Source organism: Phalacrocorax aristotelis, chromosome 2 (assembly GCF_949628215.1).
Source record: "Phalacrocorax aristotelis chromosome 2, bGulAri2.1, whole genome shotgun sequence".
In the NCBI taxonomy this organism is placed as follows: Eukaryota; Metazoa; Chordata; class Aves; order Suliformes; family Phalacrocoracidae; genus Phalacrocorax; species Phalacrocorax aristotelis.
Window position 1 is genome coordinate 142,045,132 of NC_134277.1, and position 16,731 is coordinate 142,061,862.

Genomic DNA, 16,731 nt, shown 5'->3' on the forward strand with positions numbered 1-16,731 from the left:
CTCTGAGGCGCGCGTGCGCAGGGCGGAGCTGTGAAGATAATGCTCTGCGCCTTGGGGAGAGGCGCATGCGCGAGGCTTTTATGCCACACACAGCATGGCGGCAGGGCCGCGTTCTCCGAGGCGTGCCGCGCGGCCGTCGGGCAAGAGTGGCCGTAAAAGTAACCTCTATTTTGCGACAGTGAGTGGCGGCGGCGGCGGTGGCGGCGGGCGGGGTGAGCGGGTGGCTGCGGCCGCCGTGAGGGCCGCCGGCGGCGGGGCGGGCCGGGCCGGGCATCGGCGGGCTGTGTGCGGCTGTGCTGCGGCGGGACCGAAGCGGACGGCTGCGCGGAGCCGGGTCGTGGGGCGGCAGGCGTTGCGCGGGGGCTTCGGCGTTCGCCCGGGGTCACTCGCCGCCGGCGGGCCCGGCGCTCGCGCCCTCATCCGGTGCGCCGGGCTGGCGGCGGCTTTGCTGTCCTCCTGAGGAGATAACGGTAAGTGTGTGTTCGCTGTGCGAGTCCGCCTAGGCGTGCTTAACACCGCGGTTCGGTGTTACCCTGCTTAGTTAACGCTGGCTGGTGTTACCCGGCTGTGCTCCGGGTGTTGCTAGGCCAGTTCTGTTCCTTGTGACCAAAATCCTGAAGGTCCTGCCCAGGCACGATCCGGGGTCCCTCCTTCTCCCTGTGCAAAGGCCAGAGCCTCTGAGGAGAGCTCTTGTGCCCCGGCCTTGCCTCTGTGCAGCAGAGCCCAGCCCTGCAGCGCCTCAAGGTGGTCCGTGAGAGCTGTCCCTCTGTTCCGAGGTGGTTCTGCAGCAGGACCGCAAGCGGGGGCGTGTGTAAAAATGTTCTTTGTCCAAATAGTTCGAGTTTCTTAGGTAGTTCCTGGTACAAACGTAGGCCTCAAATTAACTGTATATCTTGTACTAGTTATTATAGAAGCTTTTGCTGACTTAGTCATTCTTTTACATCGGTGTAAGCTGGTATTGCTCTCCATCCATTCCTGTCCTCTTCTGCTCCCTTCTCTTACACAAACGTTGATGAGACTCCACAGCGTAGCAGTCCAGGGAGCTGAGCTGGGGGTATAACTCTACAGCAGCCTTGGCCACAGACACTGCTGCTGTCTTGCTTTCCTTTCTGCCCTGGCTATGGTTTCCCATCCGCTGTCTTGCCCCACTTCCACAGTCATTGGAGCTTTTGCTGAGCCACCTAACAAGGAATTCTAGCCTAGCAAATCAGTGAGTAGTTTTCTGTATGGTTAGTTGTCTGAGCCAGTTTAGGAAAGGGCCAAATTAAACATTCTAACAGATTCAAGGGAGAAAGTAGAAGGCAGCTAGGAGGGCATTAATTAGCGGATAGATTGGCTTGGGCTACTGCAGGACAACTGTCTAAGTTAAAACCTTTTTTTTTTTCCAGTTCAGTCTTAAATCAGGTCAGTTACCCAGAGTGATACATCAAGGGGCTGTAGAATCAGCTTGTACTGTCACATTCTTACAGAGGGTGAGTCTGCCTCTTTGGGCATTGATGCTGACTTAAACTGGCTTACAGTGACTGCGGCAGAATGGCATAAAACACCCTAAAACTTTGTTTCTATGTAGCAGTATTTAAAGCACAGTGTATCTTTGTGAAAATAGAAGCTGAAGCAATGGCATGTTTTAAAGTCACTTCACCCCTGGGCCCTGCATAGGTTGGTTGTTCTTCCAGCCATGTGGCCCTTTGGGAGATGCTTAGTGATGCACATCTCTAATTCTGTTGTGATTCACTCGAGCGCTGCCTCATTTTGTCACATGGAAAAGAAACAAGTTTTAAAAATCAGAAAGTGAAGTGCAGAAATGAAACTGCAAGTCACTAATCTGATCTCACTGTCCTGATTTTGACAATGGAATAGTTTTGATTGGTGCCAGACACTTAGCAAGATGTCCCATTATGTTGTTGAGAACTACGTCCCATCTGTATCCTCTCTGCTATTAATAGCCACAAAAAATCTGTTTGAAGGCAGTGCAAGCCATAGCTCAAGGCTGGTTTTAGGTGTGCCTCTGCCTGGCAAACAGCACGGGATGGCAGTTACTAAAATGGACTTCATATCTGTGAAATCTGGGGGAAAATTTTGCATGTCAAAAACCATGGGGAGAAATAAAATATATGTGAAATGATGGAAGTAGAATAGCAGTTAATAGTTTGGGTTTTTTCTGCGTTCCAGATTTGGCACCAGCAAATTCCTGATATCTTTGTGGACAGTGTCACTGGTAATGGACAGGTGATGGGCAAAATTCTGGACCAGAGACACCGAAGACAAGGAAAGGTTTGGAAATGTTAGTGGATTGTGGGAAGGCAGTTATAAATAATGTAGTTTCTAGGTGCAAACAAAAAAGGAATGTGACAACGGTGAATTGTAATAGAAATAGAAGAAGAGTTTTTGAGGCCAAGTCAAGAAGAGAGAAGTTTCTGAGGAAGGGCATAGGTTGAAAACTATGTCATTCTGTGGTGGAAGTACTGAGTAAAGTGATCTGTACTTCTAGGGTGCATGGCATTTTTCTGATGCTCTCGCTCTGCTTATCTGTTGACTAAAGAGCATCTCTTGAAGTTGGCAGAAGATAAAACGCCTCTGGTTCTTCAGATCAGGAAACCTCTACTGGAAGAGGTCTGTCCCAGTGTTCAGTGGCAACTGTTGTTGTAGGTCTCGGACTCCAAGCCACAAGGATTCTGTCACTGCATGGGATAGTGCTTCTCCAACATCAGCCTTGAAAACATACTGAAGTTCTCATCAGAAACCCCCTTGATTGTATTTTTTTGCCTCAAAGTTCCCAACCACTCTCCATTTGAACTCTGGTTTTGGCTGGGGCTTTGTAGAGATAGATATATATGTAAATATCTATATATGTGTAATTATATATACAAAAGTATATATATTTGTTGTAATTCATTTTTCTGTCGAGCACCAATAAAGTTTTTGTTTCCCACTTTATAAAAATACTTTCCTGCATTCTGATAGACTTCAAACTTGCTAAAATATGCCGAAGAGGGTCTTGAAGCCTTAGTGCTCAGGGATCAGCAACGTGTGTGCAAAATGTAGCTTACAGCATCCACAGTTCCACTGGAGCAGAAACCCTAGGCCAGTAAAAATACAGTTCTGTCAACATATCTTATATCTCTTTGAAAGTTTTCTAAAAGCTGAATCCTCTGGCATCCACCAAGCCACATCAAAATCTTAGGCTCACAATTCAAATTATAGAATGTATATATGCTGTGTAACAGTCCTCCAGCATAAGCATACTATATGTTTCAATGCTTTCATCAGTATCAGGAACTAGTACTTGACTTCCCATTCTGCTACTGATAATTAGCATTGTTCTCCACTTTTTAAACTTTCCATGGAGGTCCTTGCTGTCCTTACAATCACAGCTTTGTGCGAACATAATGCTCATTTGGCTCACGCTGAGCTAGCAAAGTCCTGAATTCCCTGTCTTTGCAGGAGACCTGTGAAAACATGCAAGGAAACAACAGTGTGAAAAGAACACTCTATCATCTTCATAACATATCTTCTTGAGCAGGCTCTTCTAAGATATAAAATGTCTGTGCTGTGGCTGAAGGAATAGCATATCCCAGATACCTGTGTATTTAATTTGCCTGTGGCCTTGGTGACAATGTAGCCACGGAAGCACAGAGCTAAATGTAGCCTGTGAAATCTGCCTGGGACCTTGTCAGGAGTCTCGGTGGATTGCACTCCCTGCTGCCGTGCCAATGCTGTCACTAGAGGACCTGGCTGGTAGGTGTCCCAGCTAACCTAAAGCTAGCTCAAGCATCTCTGCAAGCCATGGTGTTGGCTGCGCAATAAACCTGCCAGTGGAATGACAACACAATGTGGAAACCGTGTAGCAGATGATGCAGTTTGTATTTGGGTAATACACACGCTTGCTTGTGTTATGTATGCTTTTATTACATGTTTTATTAACTTTAATCTTAGCAAATACCCTTTTAACACAAGCACCTTTAATAATCAGTGAAGATATACTTGATACTCAGATATGTAAGATCATCTAAATTCCAGATTTATACTGTATTCATGAAGAGGAATTGCAAAGTTCTTTTTTCCCTTTAGAGCAAAATTTTACATTAGTCCTTAGAGATCCTTATTGTTCTTAAACAGTTCTAATTCAGGTTGAGATTCTCTTTGAATGTCATAATGCAATTGCTAGATTATCAATTTAAGCGATTTAAGTGATGACATCCTTTTTAATTTTTTGTTTTAAGGGAGCAACCTTAGTCATGCTACACATCAGAGCATCAGAGCAATGTTACTTGTCAATACAATGAACTCGACTGTAATACTTTTGTTTTAAAAATGAACTGTGTATCATGCCCGTATAAAATCAGGTTAGGTAAGAAACTTCCATCTTTTTAAGGAGTATTGTTTTACCAGATTTCAGTTGCTACTTTTCAATAATATTGAATACTGTTGTCTTCAATCTTACAAACAAATCTGTAAGACTTCAAAATTAAATGACAGCAGGGTGTTCAGTTTTGTAATAAGTATCTGCATCAGTAATAACTGAGAGACTGATGATTCCTGCCCCCCCAGGCTAGTCAGATCTCCTCTGCTGAACTTTAAGTTTTACAGTGTCTTGCTTCGGAAGCTTTGTTTTAATGGACTGGTAGGACAGCATTTATTCAGCAGCTGGCTGGTTAGACACAGGACTCAGTAACTTAGGAAACACTACTGAGCCTTTTCCTTTCTAATTTTTCTCATAGGCATAATAAAGCAGCGAAGAGAAACTGAAGGAAGGAAGCATTACATGTCTTACTGATCAGAAAACTTTCTGAATTGTTTGGGAAAGCTACATGTATATGTAGTAAAATCTAAAAAGGTAGGATATCTTCCTTTTTGGTTTTATTTAAAAAAACCTCGTAACTAATGGAAAACTCTTTCATGAGTCTCAGTGGGGTTACGAAAGTAATTTTGTATGTTAGGGAGGAATGCGAAGTCTAAAACATTTTTGTTTAAGTGAGTTCTGTGGAGTCTTACCAAATTCTGCTAGGCTTTTTACAATGGGATTTTAATGAAGGCAGATTGCCTGTTAATTCGTAAAAAAATGTACAAATCCATTTAAAGGTTACTCCCGCTTTATAAAATAGACCCTGTAGGAGAAGACAGTAGCTCCTCATGATTTCAGGGTTAGCTGCCGTTTTGCCTCCTGAATGTAAAGTATTTCTTTAGGCGTGTGGAGATTTCATGCTGTTCCCTCTGGAATGGAAGTCTACAACGAGTAGAGAATCTTAGCCTTTTTTTTTTTCCAATATGAAAGCAACATATTAAGTGATGTGCAGTTCACAAATATAAGATCTGCTGGCTGAGAGTACCACAGCTGTTGTCTGCAAGGACACTGTTTTATAAGTTTGTTAGGCATTATAGAAAAGGCATTAAAATGGAAAGCAAACATTTGCATGTTTCTGCTTCAGCTAGAATTCAAGTAAATAGAAACTATATGTTTCACAGTGGCTGCTAGAACAATAGCAGAGTTCAGAACAAAAGTGGCTCACATATCTCCTAAAGTCTTTGCTTTCAGAATTCAGAGAATCTTGATATAAAATTGGGCGTCTGGCATCCAGCAGTACAATCCTCAAATTCTGAAAGTCCCCAAAGTATGTAAGAATTTGAATTCTCACCTGTAAAGCTCTGTATTCATGTTAAGTTCTCCATATTTCTCGGATTGCTTCCAGGCCCTTTTGTGGATCTAGCCATACAGATTCAGCACAGAGACTGCTTCATTTCTCTGTGTTGTTTTAATAGGTTGAAACTGTGTGGAGAGCATGGGTTATGATATTGAGCGTTTTGTTGGCTACGTGAATGAAGGGCTATTATGCTCCATCTGCCGCGATGTGTTAGAAGATCCATTACAGGCTCCTTGTGAACACGCTTTCTGTACTGCTTGTATTCATGGGTGGCTCATTCATCACAGTAACTGCCCTGAAGACAGACAAACCATTGATGTATCTTTGCTACGACCTCTCTACAGGTATACAATAGTCTTGCTCTTTGTTGAAATACATGAATTTAGGATTTCTCATCTTTGCTTGCACAGCTTCCTCTCTTGTCATTTTGTCACTCAAATTGTCTTTACTCATTATGCCTATGGCAGAAACTGACCACTTGCATGAAAGCATTAGCATTTTCTATTTATTATAGCTAACTTTCAAGGTATTAACATTTCAAAATGGAACTAACACTCTAGTTTGTTCTCCATGTGATGATTCTAGATATCTGCCTGGATATTATTTTGAATGTCTCCTACAGCACCAAAACTTTCCCATGCTTTTTTAGAGAAAGCAGGCAAAGCAACTCTTGACAGCAACAGTCAGTAAACACTGTATATTTTGGTTTTCTTTTCAGTCTTGCCTAGATACTGTAGTCAGGTTTGTAATGAATAATTCCTGTAGACATGAACCAAACTTCTCACCTTCAAATCTTTTTTTAAAAAGGTTTTTAGCCATGAGAGTATCTGTCTTGAGCCACCTTGTCATGTAAAGCAGGCTGTTTTCACAAGTGTCTTCCATAATCGGTCAGGCAGTTGGACTAGATGATCATTGTAGGTCCTTTCCAACTGTACTGTTCTGTTCTATTAATTCCTGCTATTGGCAGCACACAGAGTTTCATCAGTAGACACTCCTTGCTATTTAACCCCTATGTTGTCTAATCTTGTTCAGATTAACAGTTATGTTGTGTTTAAAACCTTCAGCCACAGTATGTTAAATTAACTCCATTAGTACTTCTGGTATTTTTGTTACTAAGGAGGTTTTACTGTATGGAAAATTGAAGTATAGTGTACAGAGCTCCAGAGTTTAATTTATAGATTGTTTTGTCTGTACTCAGTGTAGTCAGTTTGATTTGGCATGGTTAGAAACATAAAGCTTAAATGGTGAATGAGTGGCCTAAGTGTTTGTTATGGGTAGTATCTGCTGAGCTACTGAAAGAACACTGTTAAAAAATCATTCAAAAATAAAGATTGCATTTGCATGTTTAACTTTGGAGACTGAGTTTTCCTTCAACGTTTTTATTTTGAAGCCTGTTCTTTTCCAGTATGGTCACTTGAATTCTAAGAAAAGAAGATTAAACTGATTATTCATAAGTCTTCCGAATGGAAATTAGAATCTTACTTTTTTTCCCCAAAAGTTGAAAATACCATTTTTTCAATAATGTTTTTAATTTTTTTTTCACTTAGATATATGAAAAATGATTTAAACCGTCTTCAGCTACATTGCAAAAACAGAGAGTATGGCTGTGAAATGGTTTGTTCTCTGGAGTCTATAGACAGGCATGAAAGGGAATGTGAATACAGTCAGATACCTTGCTCCAATGCCGGTGAGTAGAAGTTGAAGTTGTTCAAATTCAAAGAAGTTGAATCCTTTATCTTCAGAAAACATGTGTTTTGTCATCTTCTGTCAACAGAATGACAATAATGGCTGTTATTTCCAAACAGAAATTCAAAGCTGTCGCATGATCTGCTCTTTACAGCTGTCTTTTTGAACAAAATTTGTTACCAATTTATGGCAGTCATGATCATTAGCAATGATTTATTACCCAAGAACTAACCAAAATGAATGAGAATGATGGACTTCAAATCTGTGAAGATACAGTGGTGCGTTTGCTTTCTGTCCAGTTATGAATTTGTGTTTCAAGTTTGACTGTTCGTTTTGATAGCTCTAATAGCACCTACAGAACGCTTATGGGTCACAATTTATTTATAAAGCAGCTGGTTACCTGGTGCATGTGTAGCTGCTCGCTCTGTCTCATAGTTTTAACAAAAGCATATCTTGGAAATGAGAATTGTTTTAACTTAAATTCTGGTTAGAATTGTTGTGTTCATGTTAAGAACTTTATTTATTCCTAAGGAAGCTACACCTCCTTAGGAAGAAACATAACTGCTAAATAGAAGCATACTGTTAAAACTTCCCAGTCCATTTTATTCAAAATGTCATATGTTCCTAGACAAATTTAATTTCTAATTAATGATGCTAAGGGCATAGTCAAGTCTCCCATTGTAATCAATAATAAGATTAAGGTGCTAGAATTGTTCCACTGGAAGTTATAATTCCTCTCAGCACTAAGTGACTCCTGCAGATCCTTCAGATTCACCTGTTTTACTTTCTACAGAAACAGTAGCATTTATGGTTACCACACCTTATCTCTGATGTCTGGCATTCAGGGCGCGAGAGCTTTGACATCTCTTGAACTCTTTCTCAAGAATACATTGGAGTGTATTTTGAGTGCCTCAACTAAATATAATTATTAGTAAAGCTCTTCTAGAGGGCTGTCTGTTTTAATTTTCTGGTATGGTTTGTTGGCAAGTTTCGTTGCTCCATTGTTTCAGTTTTCTTACATCGATTTTATCTTCAAATGAAACGCAAGGAGCTATGGTATGTATTACAGCAAACAGCGCCTCAAAGATTAAACATTAAGACTACAAACTTCAAGTTTAGAGTGTTAAATATAGCAATAATTGATATAGCATTCATTTTTCTATTCTCTACATTTTACTTTTAATCACTACAGATTTGTAAATCTTGTATCCTAGAATTTATGTGGACATGCTTCTATTTTTGCATCAGTTACTGAATGTTGATAAATAAATGTTCTTGTTTATTTATGCAGTATAGTATGTTGCACAAGACAAACCAAGGGTGAGGAGAACAAGGTTACGTTCCGTCTCACCCACATCTTTCTCATCTGTCTTGGGACCTTTTTTCCTAAATTTGATAATCTAATTTTTTTTACAGATGTGCATTCTTCTTCAGTTCCGGTCACTGCAGCCTGTGGTGGAAGTGCAGGCAAGCTGCTAGAGTCTTAGCTTGGCATCAGTATTGTCATTACTGAGGTTGCTTTAATGCCAGACCAGTGGTAGAAGACTACAGAAAATACCTACTTTCAGTTTTTCAGTGTTTTCTGTTGATTGAAAAATACTTTAATAAAACTTTTTAAAATGTTTTATTACCAGTTAAGCATGTTACGACTATGGCATTTCACATTCTAAAGAAATAACTTTTTTCATTACTTTAACAGACTGACAGTTGCGTAGCTCCCGATATCGCAGCTTGCTTGCTTGAGTGATTTCATTTGGAATTAATTAAAATGCTTTTGTTAGTTGTAAATGACTGGCTTACCTTACTATTCCCTGTTCAGGTTGTACAGTTCAGATTGAACGACGTAACTTAGATGGTCACCTGGCAGTGTGTGAGTACCGGAGCCGTGAGTGCCCCAACGGTTGTGGTTACACCATCCTCAGTGCAGAAGACACACAGCATAATTGTGTAGCAGAGCTAAGAACCGAGCTGGAGTTACTTCGGTACAAATCTTCTGTTTCTTTGATGTTTGTGTTAGTCTGGGCCTAAAATCACTGCATAAAGCACTTCAAATACTAGCACTGGATTCGGTCTGTGTTTAATAGTCTGTTAATTACTTGATCCTAACAGGCCAGAGTATTATTACGTGTCAGCATAGACTTTAAATTCTGACTGTTTTGATTTTGTTTGCTGTTATTTTTTGTCCAAGTTACCATCGTTCGAGAAGCACTTGGACAACGCCCTCAGGCACATGGTGTGAATTTTGGGGTTGTCCTATGCAGGGACAGGAGTTGGACTCAATAATTCTTGTGGGTCCCTTTGAACTCGGGGCATTCTGTGAATCTCTGATAAATCCTAAAATACCTTTGCTTGCAGTTGAACTGCAAACTGACTATATAAAATGACAAAATACCCAACAAAAACTGGAATTAAGCTGTTAATTTCGGTTTTCCATTGGCCTGACATAGACCCAAAGTCACATTATTTAATAATTATGTTTAGTTTATTTTTCTACAGATCCTGAAGATAAAAATCTCTAATTATTTTGGCAGGTACAAACTGGTAGATTTAACCTCTGAGGATCTAATTTTCAAGTTTGATTAAAATCCTGGCACATTAATAACAGTTGGTGAATATAACTCTTCTTACCGGCATCCTTTTTCCTTTTATATATGTTTCTGTAGCTTTCCCTTTCCATGAGGTTCCAGTTTGATGGGGTTTTTTCATGCTCCTTCCCATTTCTGTCTTTCAACTCACTGTCTAAGACTTGTGGTGTTGAAAATTGCTGTGAAGTCAGGCTCAAATCTGCTTCACATGCATTGAGACAGAAGGGATCCTGCTGCCTAGTTTCTGAACTCAAAAGGCTAGTGCAGTAACAGCTGGGTTTTGGCTGTGAGTCTGTGTGAGGGATTAGGTTATAATAATTTACTGCAGACTCTCATGTAATGTCTTCCATGAAAGTCCATGTTTAGCAATACTACAGTATTCACACTCTTTATCTTGACTACCTGTGCTTAGTAATACTAAGGAAGCACATAGTATAAGTAAAAGGCAGTAAATCATTTAAAGTCATAAATACATGCTCTTGAGCTCCCAGGATTATTTCAGGAATGTGATACAGTTGTTCCCTATATGGGCTGTCCATGGTCACAAGGCACTTTTTTATGCTAGTTTTATTTAAATTAATAAATAGTACTGCCATGCCTTTAGAGAAGCGTCCTGTAGGGTATAATGGGAATTGGAGCAGGCTGTTTGGCTGCGAGAAGGCTTTCTGGAATTTGAAAATCTTTTTTTTCCGTGCTTACAAGACCTAACAAGATAAAATAAACTTTTTAGGTCAGAAATGATCTGCAGAGTAGAGGAGGCAAAACATGAGATGGAATCAAGGTTAGATTCACAGAGAAGGCATATGGTCCAAAAAGAGAGTATTCTGCAAAATGAAATTGAAGAACTAAAGGTAAATATTATAATTTTCTTTTTTCCCCTTCTCCTAACCGTCTAGCTTTTTGCTTTTCCCTGTAGTAGTCTCTTATTTTGTAAATGTAGTCTCATACAGGTGAGAACTGCATTAAGTATGGGAAGCAAAACAGATGTTAGCACAACGCTTTGCCTAGGCTTATCAGCTCTGTTGAGAATGGGCTGAGTGCTGTATTCATGTGGTTTTTCTACTTCAAATTCATTTGGAGCTAACCTGTTCCAGGGCTGCGTTGTTCTGTGTGTACCTAACACGTTGGCAAATCAGTCTGAAACTCGTTTTCAGTGTCTAAACATAGGGTGTACATCACAAATCGGATGTAGTTAAATATCCAGCTCCTTTTCTAGTGCTGTCCAAAGTGGCTTAATCCTGTGTTGACACAGAGCCTTACTGCAGACACTGTGGTTCAGCTGTGGTCAAAAGGTTGGGAAGTTGCATTGTAAACTTAAGTAACGAGCAAGGCCATCTTATCTTTTAATTTATCCAGTTCCTATTGTATCACAGAAATGGATGTCCCTTATAATTTACATATTTATTTTTACTGGATTTGATGTTAAATCCTTGAAGAATGTATCTGAACATAACCAAAACCTTATTTTGGTTGGGGTCTCGAAATACAAAATTTAAGCAGCAGCTGGATAAATCCACTGTTTCTTATACTTTATAAGAAACTTCTTGCACTTTTAGGAAAACTGTATTGGAATCTTTGAAACAAGACCATCCCAGAAGGTGAACGCTGGATTGTGTCTCAAATTGTCTACATTTGTTCCGCTATCAAAAAATTACATCATTGGTGCTTCTTATTTATAATCACTCACCCTACACGCATGGCCAATTCAGCTTCATACCACCATCATTAGAAAAGGGTTTGTTTCTTGCAGTAAATTTGTATTTGCGTTTCAGAGTCAGATGTCACGAATGATGTCAGATATACGCTCTCTGATGGCTGCAGAAAGACAGCACCGTCAAGAGCTGGAGCAGGCAGAGCTGGAAAAACGGGAATTAATGGAACTGCTGAGGGGGCTGCAGAAGGACTGTCGATTAACTACTACGGAAGGAAGCAGGAAGGCAACAAATTTCCGTCCTCTAGCTCGACTAGAGAGTGTAAAACGAAAACCTAGGGAAGTTACAGTTATCTAAGCAGAAGTAAGCTCAAAAAGCATTTTCTTCTAATTTCTGTGACGATCTGGCAAACATTTCTACTTTCTGTGAATGTTTGGTAAACTGTATATCACTTCTGACTTACTTGCTTTCTTTTTAAATCTAGATTGCTACTTTATTTCCTCTTAGGGCATAAAAACAAATGGGGGAATTTTCTTTTAGGGAACGTTGGGCATTAAAACCAGTAGTTGGCAAATAACTTTTTAGCTAACGTTTTTATAAAAAGGGGGAAGGAACTTGATTTGTTACCTCTTCACTGCATCATTTACAAGAGTCTTTCAAGCCTGAAATCTAGAACCTTTTAAATTCAAAGACACTTGAAGTTTGTTTCCTTCCTGGTCCATTAAAGTCCGTTTAAGTCTAGTTTATGCTTATACTTGAAACAGGAAGAAAACATCATCATCAGTAATGATATTTGGGATGCACTTGATTTTGGGAAAAGTCTGTAACAGAATTAGTAAGCCAGTGATAGAAACTAATAGGTTTTGTTTGTAGTCTGTAGAAGGTCTATTTTAAAGGTGAAAAGAAAGCACTTTAAATTGTAATTCTACTGCTATGTAACAGCTTCAGGTGAGGTTGGCTTTTACTTTAGAGCTTCTCTAATTTCCCAGGCTGATACACACTTATAAGGCTAATAGTAAAGCCCAAGGTAATAGAATAGGGTGATCTAAAACCCTTTAAATAGATGTGCAAGTAACCTGAAGTTTGAGGGAGGGTATCTGCATTTTATTAAAAAACTTGAAGCTTTTATATGTGAAAGCATCAACTATTTCTACAGGGTCCTTTAAGCTTAAGACCAGCCCATTCAGTACTCAGTATCTTTAAAGCATATATAAAAACCTTGAGTATCCTTAATTTTCTTTTGGCAGGTTTAACGCTCCTTGAACATTAATATCCACAACAGATGAATATTTGCACAGTCACTTGGACTTCAGACGTCTTTATTAGTACTCAATTTTGCAACGGTGTCAGAGCTAGGATGTTTTAACAGACCGACAAATACTGAATCAAAGGGGCATTTATCTGTAAGGACTGCATGAGAAATCTGTACGGTTCAAAGACTTTTCTCTAAACTTCTCACACAGCCTGTCCATGTTGGTTTCAGTGCTAGAATTAAGCCATATTCTGTCCTCTGTTGCAGCTTGTCAGTGGAGTAACTAGGGGAGTACTGGTCTCCTGTTCACTGAATGTGTTAAATCAGTTCTGAACTTTCAGGAAAATGTGTGCAGGTGCAACAATTTGAATAAGCTAATTTTATAGGTTAGAAAGCAAATACATTACTGTGCATGCCTTGCTGTCACTCAGAGCAGTGCTTTTATGATTAACAGCATAACCAAAGAGAGAGGCAGCATCCTTCTTTAGCACATACACTACATTACAAAGACTTGTGGTCAGAGCTGTCTTAATTCCCAGCATTAATAAATCCTTTTAACTTGCTGTTTCTTTAGTACCACTGAAGCAGATATGCACAGGTTCAGGTCTCGTGCATTTAAAAACTGACAGAAATAACTCTTCTGTAAGAGGTTGGGGTTTTTTTCTGAAAGAAAACTCATAGGGAGGGTTATGTCCAAATACTTACCTGTTCTCAGTCCTTATAGTCCAGATTAAATTACAATCATTGACAGTATTTAGGTCGCTATAGCTCTCTCACCAACTCGTGACATAGCATATCTCTTAAGCAGCCGCATTTAACAATCTGAAACAGTAAAACAGTAGCTGTAATTTGGGAAGATCTTTATTTACACTAAACGTTCAGTGGTCAGTTCACATATGTCAGTGTGCGTATTAAAGCTGTAGGTAGATGGTAAGAATGCTTTTATTGTGTTCTCAGTAAGCAAGCTGTTAGTGTCTGTGGTCCGTGCCTACTTCAGCATTCACACTAATTTTTGAAGCTTCTTGGCAACACCAGATTTCATGCTATTAGAATCAGTATATTTTCAGGAAGTGCTTTTCTGTGTACTGTAACTGTGGTTCTGTGATGTGGTTTTATCTACTTTGCTTAATGTGAAAGAAGAAAATTCCTTCAAAATCCTATAGAACTCAGATGAGCTGGATCATCTTTCCCACATTGGAGGGCAGTAGTGATCACCCAATCTTTTCTGTTTTGACCAGAGAAAAAGGCAAGTTCTTAGCTCTGCGCTTTCTCCGTAATAGGATCTCTACACTTGTTTGTTCTAGGAATTTCACCCACTTATGACTAAATTCATTCTAGCATAGGAAAGAGGGTTTGTTTAATATTTACTTAGCATTTGGTCTGCTGTCTATCTCCTAAGTGACGGACATGAAACCACGTGAGAAAACGCATCCTACGTGGTAAGGAGGGACTTTCTGCTGCACAGTCTGTGTAGCTTCTAGTTGCCAGCTCTGGAGAGTCTGAACTTCCCGTGTTGAAATGCGGCAACGCTTTGGGGCCCACCTGCTGCTGGAATGGCCTGTCGGCTCGGGTTTCCTTTGGCAGAAGAGAAGCACTTGCAGAGGTATTTTAGATGGGCACATACTAGCTAAGAGCATCGGATCTCTCCAGTTACTTTAAGCTCAGACCCATTCCTCAACGTTGATACCTGTTCTGCACTGAAGATTTCCTCTGCTAATGAACCACTCACAGGGTGGCGTACGCTTAAGTATGGTCATCATTTTACCTGTCTTAAAATTACCTAGGCTGAAATTAAATAGTCCATGATGTTAATATTTATCTAGTTTTAGCTTTTCCAGGCTCATGCATTACACAGCTCTTAGTAACAGCTGGCAGAAGCGAGGAATTTTTTTCTTTCTTTCAAATAGTCTATTAAACCTTTTTATAAAAACTAAGGGTCCAAATATTGTAGTAGACTTGGTGTAAGAGAAGACATTCATTTGGAAATGCTACTTCCTTAGTCATGATCATATCTTAAGATTATATGAGAGATACTGCTAAAAGTGCATTACGGGAGGGTTCCAGCACTGAATTACTGGTATTAGTATTCTCATACTAAATCACACTTCGATCAGTTCCGTTTCCTCACAGGTGGAACTGTGCTGAGTCTGCTCAGGTGGACCAGTAACCACGCAAGCAGTTGTATTTCTAGTTGCTTCTAATAGCACTTTGCAGCTACAAAAGGGAGAGCAAAGACTGTGGAGCAGGGAGACTGGAGAGAAAGACTAAGTGTGGTCCGACTGTCTTCCCTCAGCACGAGAGCAGCGGTGCAGCTGCACCAGCCTGTGCACCAGCAAGCTTACCAGTGTAAGGGGCTGCGATTAACACAGCATTAGAATTGAAAAGAGATTAAATCTTCAGCCACATGTAAGCGGATACTAAATGTAATAGTACCAAAACTGGGAGATTCGCAAGCAAAACTCAGAGAGAGCAGGGTGTTAAGTTATGTATGTGAGATTACAAGGTGTTACAGGAGTTGAGCAAATCCTTATCCTGCATTGACGTGAGTGAAAGAGAGTAACACGAAGGATGGAGAGAAATGAGTATTTTAAAGTGAGTGGAAAGTTTGTCTTTGAAAGAAAACAAACATTTACATATTTATTCTGATGACCTGAGAGGCCAATTACAAATACATTAAAACTAGTTCCCTTAACTGACTTCTCCACTTAAGAAGTCAAATTCAAGACAAAATATTGTTTCCTCTGTTTCCTTCAGCATTAAAGCTGTGTTCTCCTGTTCTCCTGCACTCCTTCCAAAGCAAAAAATTGTCAGTGGTCTTGGCCAGCGCTGAGCACTGCTGCTCATGTTACTTTATTTGGAATGGGAACAGTGATTCTGGGGAGAACTCCCAGTAGATTTAATGAGATTCAACAAAAGGGATGGAACTGAGAACCGTGCGTCTGAGTCAGGTGCAGGGGTGGCAAAGAAGAATTTTGCTGGACTTCCTAATTGAGGTGGCAGTTTTTAATTAGAATTATCCTAATACTTGATTAACAGTCTCATACAAGATAAATTAATTTATTTATCTGAATGTACAAGAGTTTCTTGCCAGCACAGAAGGGAACGGAGTTACATGATCAAGCAAAATACCTAATATGGTGAAGAATTTTGGCCAAAAGTGGTTTTCTCTCAAACGTTCTTGGGAAGCTTAACACATTCCTAGATCCCAGGTGGCAAACAGTTCCTGAGAGATGTAGAAGGGGTAGCCTTGCAAATTAAATTTTCCATGTGCTGTCCCCTCGGATGTTTCTGGCATGGTGCTTTCCTACAGCCCGCGTACCTGGGAGTGCTGGATGGTATTTAAGAGGAGCAGTACCAGCCTTGCCTTTCTCCCGCACTGCTTATCGGATGAAGTATGGTAGGTCAGGGAGATTTTACCACATGCCTTTATAAAGACCTACAATTCTATGCAACTTTCTATTAACAAATAAACATTGAACTGTCTTCCAGCATAATGGTTCACTGCCAATCTATTTACGTTTTCTATCTTTATATACAGAAGAAGGATAAACCAGTGCTTGACAGACCTTAATCTCTAGTCTGTAAAAGAAACAGTAACATTATTTGTATCACTTTGAAGTACACTTTGTATAAAAGTTGAACTAATAAAGGGTCTGTACCTTAGCTGTGATGCAGTTTGTTTCGCTTCTTGGTCCTGTGAAGTTTGAGTATCCCCTTTATGGGATGAAATAGCGTACTGTATATATGCTGGCTGCACAGCCATGAATGAACTGCACTGGGGGGGTGGGTGCACTGGAGCAGGTAAGGCTGCGCGCTTGTTGCCCAAGTTTGCCAAACGGGGGATATGTAGCAATGAGCAGGGTGGGCATTTGATCAAGCAGTATCCCTTCTCAAGGACTTTTTTTCTCCTGCCT

General features: G+C 40.1%; 1 protein-coding gene across 6 annotated transcripts; it reads left to right on the forward strand.

The window, feature by feature from the left end:
* The first annotated feature begins 142 nt into the window (after positions 1–142).
* On the forward strand, positions 143–16,480 carry LOC142053581 (RING finger protein 151-like). Of its 6 annotated transcripts, none has more exons than XM_075085411.1 (10): positions 143–178; positions 1,389–1,472; positions 2,173–2,274; positions 4,722–4,837; positions 5,761–5,986; positions 7,190–7,329; positions 9,148–9,310; positions 10,644–10,764; positions 11,686–11,928; positions 12,813–16,480. In XM_075085411.1, exons 5-9 carry the CDS (start codon positions 5,781–5,783, stop codon positions 11,920–11,922), a joined length of 867 nt encoding a protein of 288 aa, XP_074941512.1. In that variant the 5' UTR covers positions 143–178; positions 1,389–1,472; positions 2,173–2,274; positions 4,722–4,837; positions 5,761–5,780; the 3' UTR covers positions 11,923–11,928; positions 12,813–16,480. The 6 variants fall into 6 exon arrangements, with proteins under 6 accessions (XP_074941512.1, XP_074941513.1, XP_074941515.1 ...); XM_075085412.1 differs by lacking the exon at positions 143–178 and adding an exon at positions 254–470 and having other exon boundaries at positions 2,173–2,284; XM_075085410.1 differs by lacking the exon at positions 143–178 and adding an exon at positions 269–470.
* Positions 16,481–16,731: the final 251 nt, after the last annotated feature.

Bases quoted from the DNA above. Each gene is read 5' to 3' on its own strand.
- LOC142053581 (XM_075085411.1), top strand. From the start codon at position 5,781: ATGGGTTATGATATTGAGCGTTTTGTTGGCTACGTGAATGAAGGGCTA. The intron at 7,330-9,147 runs GTGAGTAGAAGT...TTCCCTGTTCAG, and splicing joins GATACCTTGCTCCAATGCCG to GTTGTACAGTTCAGATTGAA. The intron at 10,765-11,685 runs GTAAATATTATA...TTTGCGTTTCAG, and splicing joins ATGAAATTGAAGAACTAAAG to AGTCAGATGTCACGAATGAT.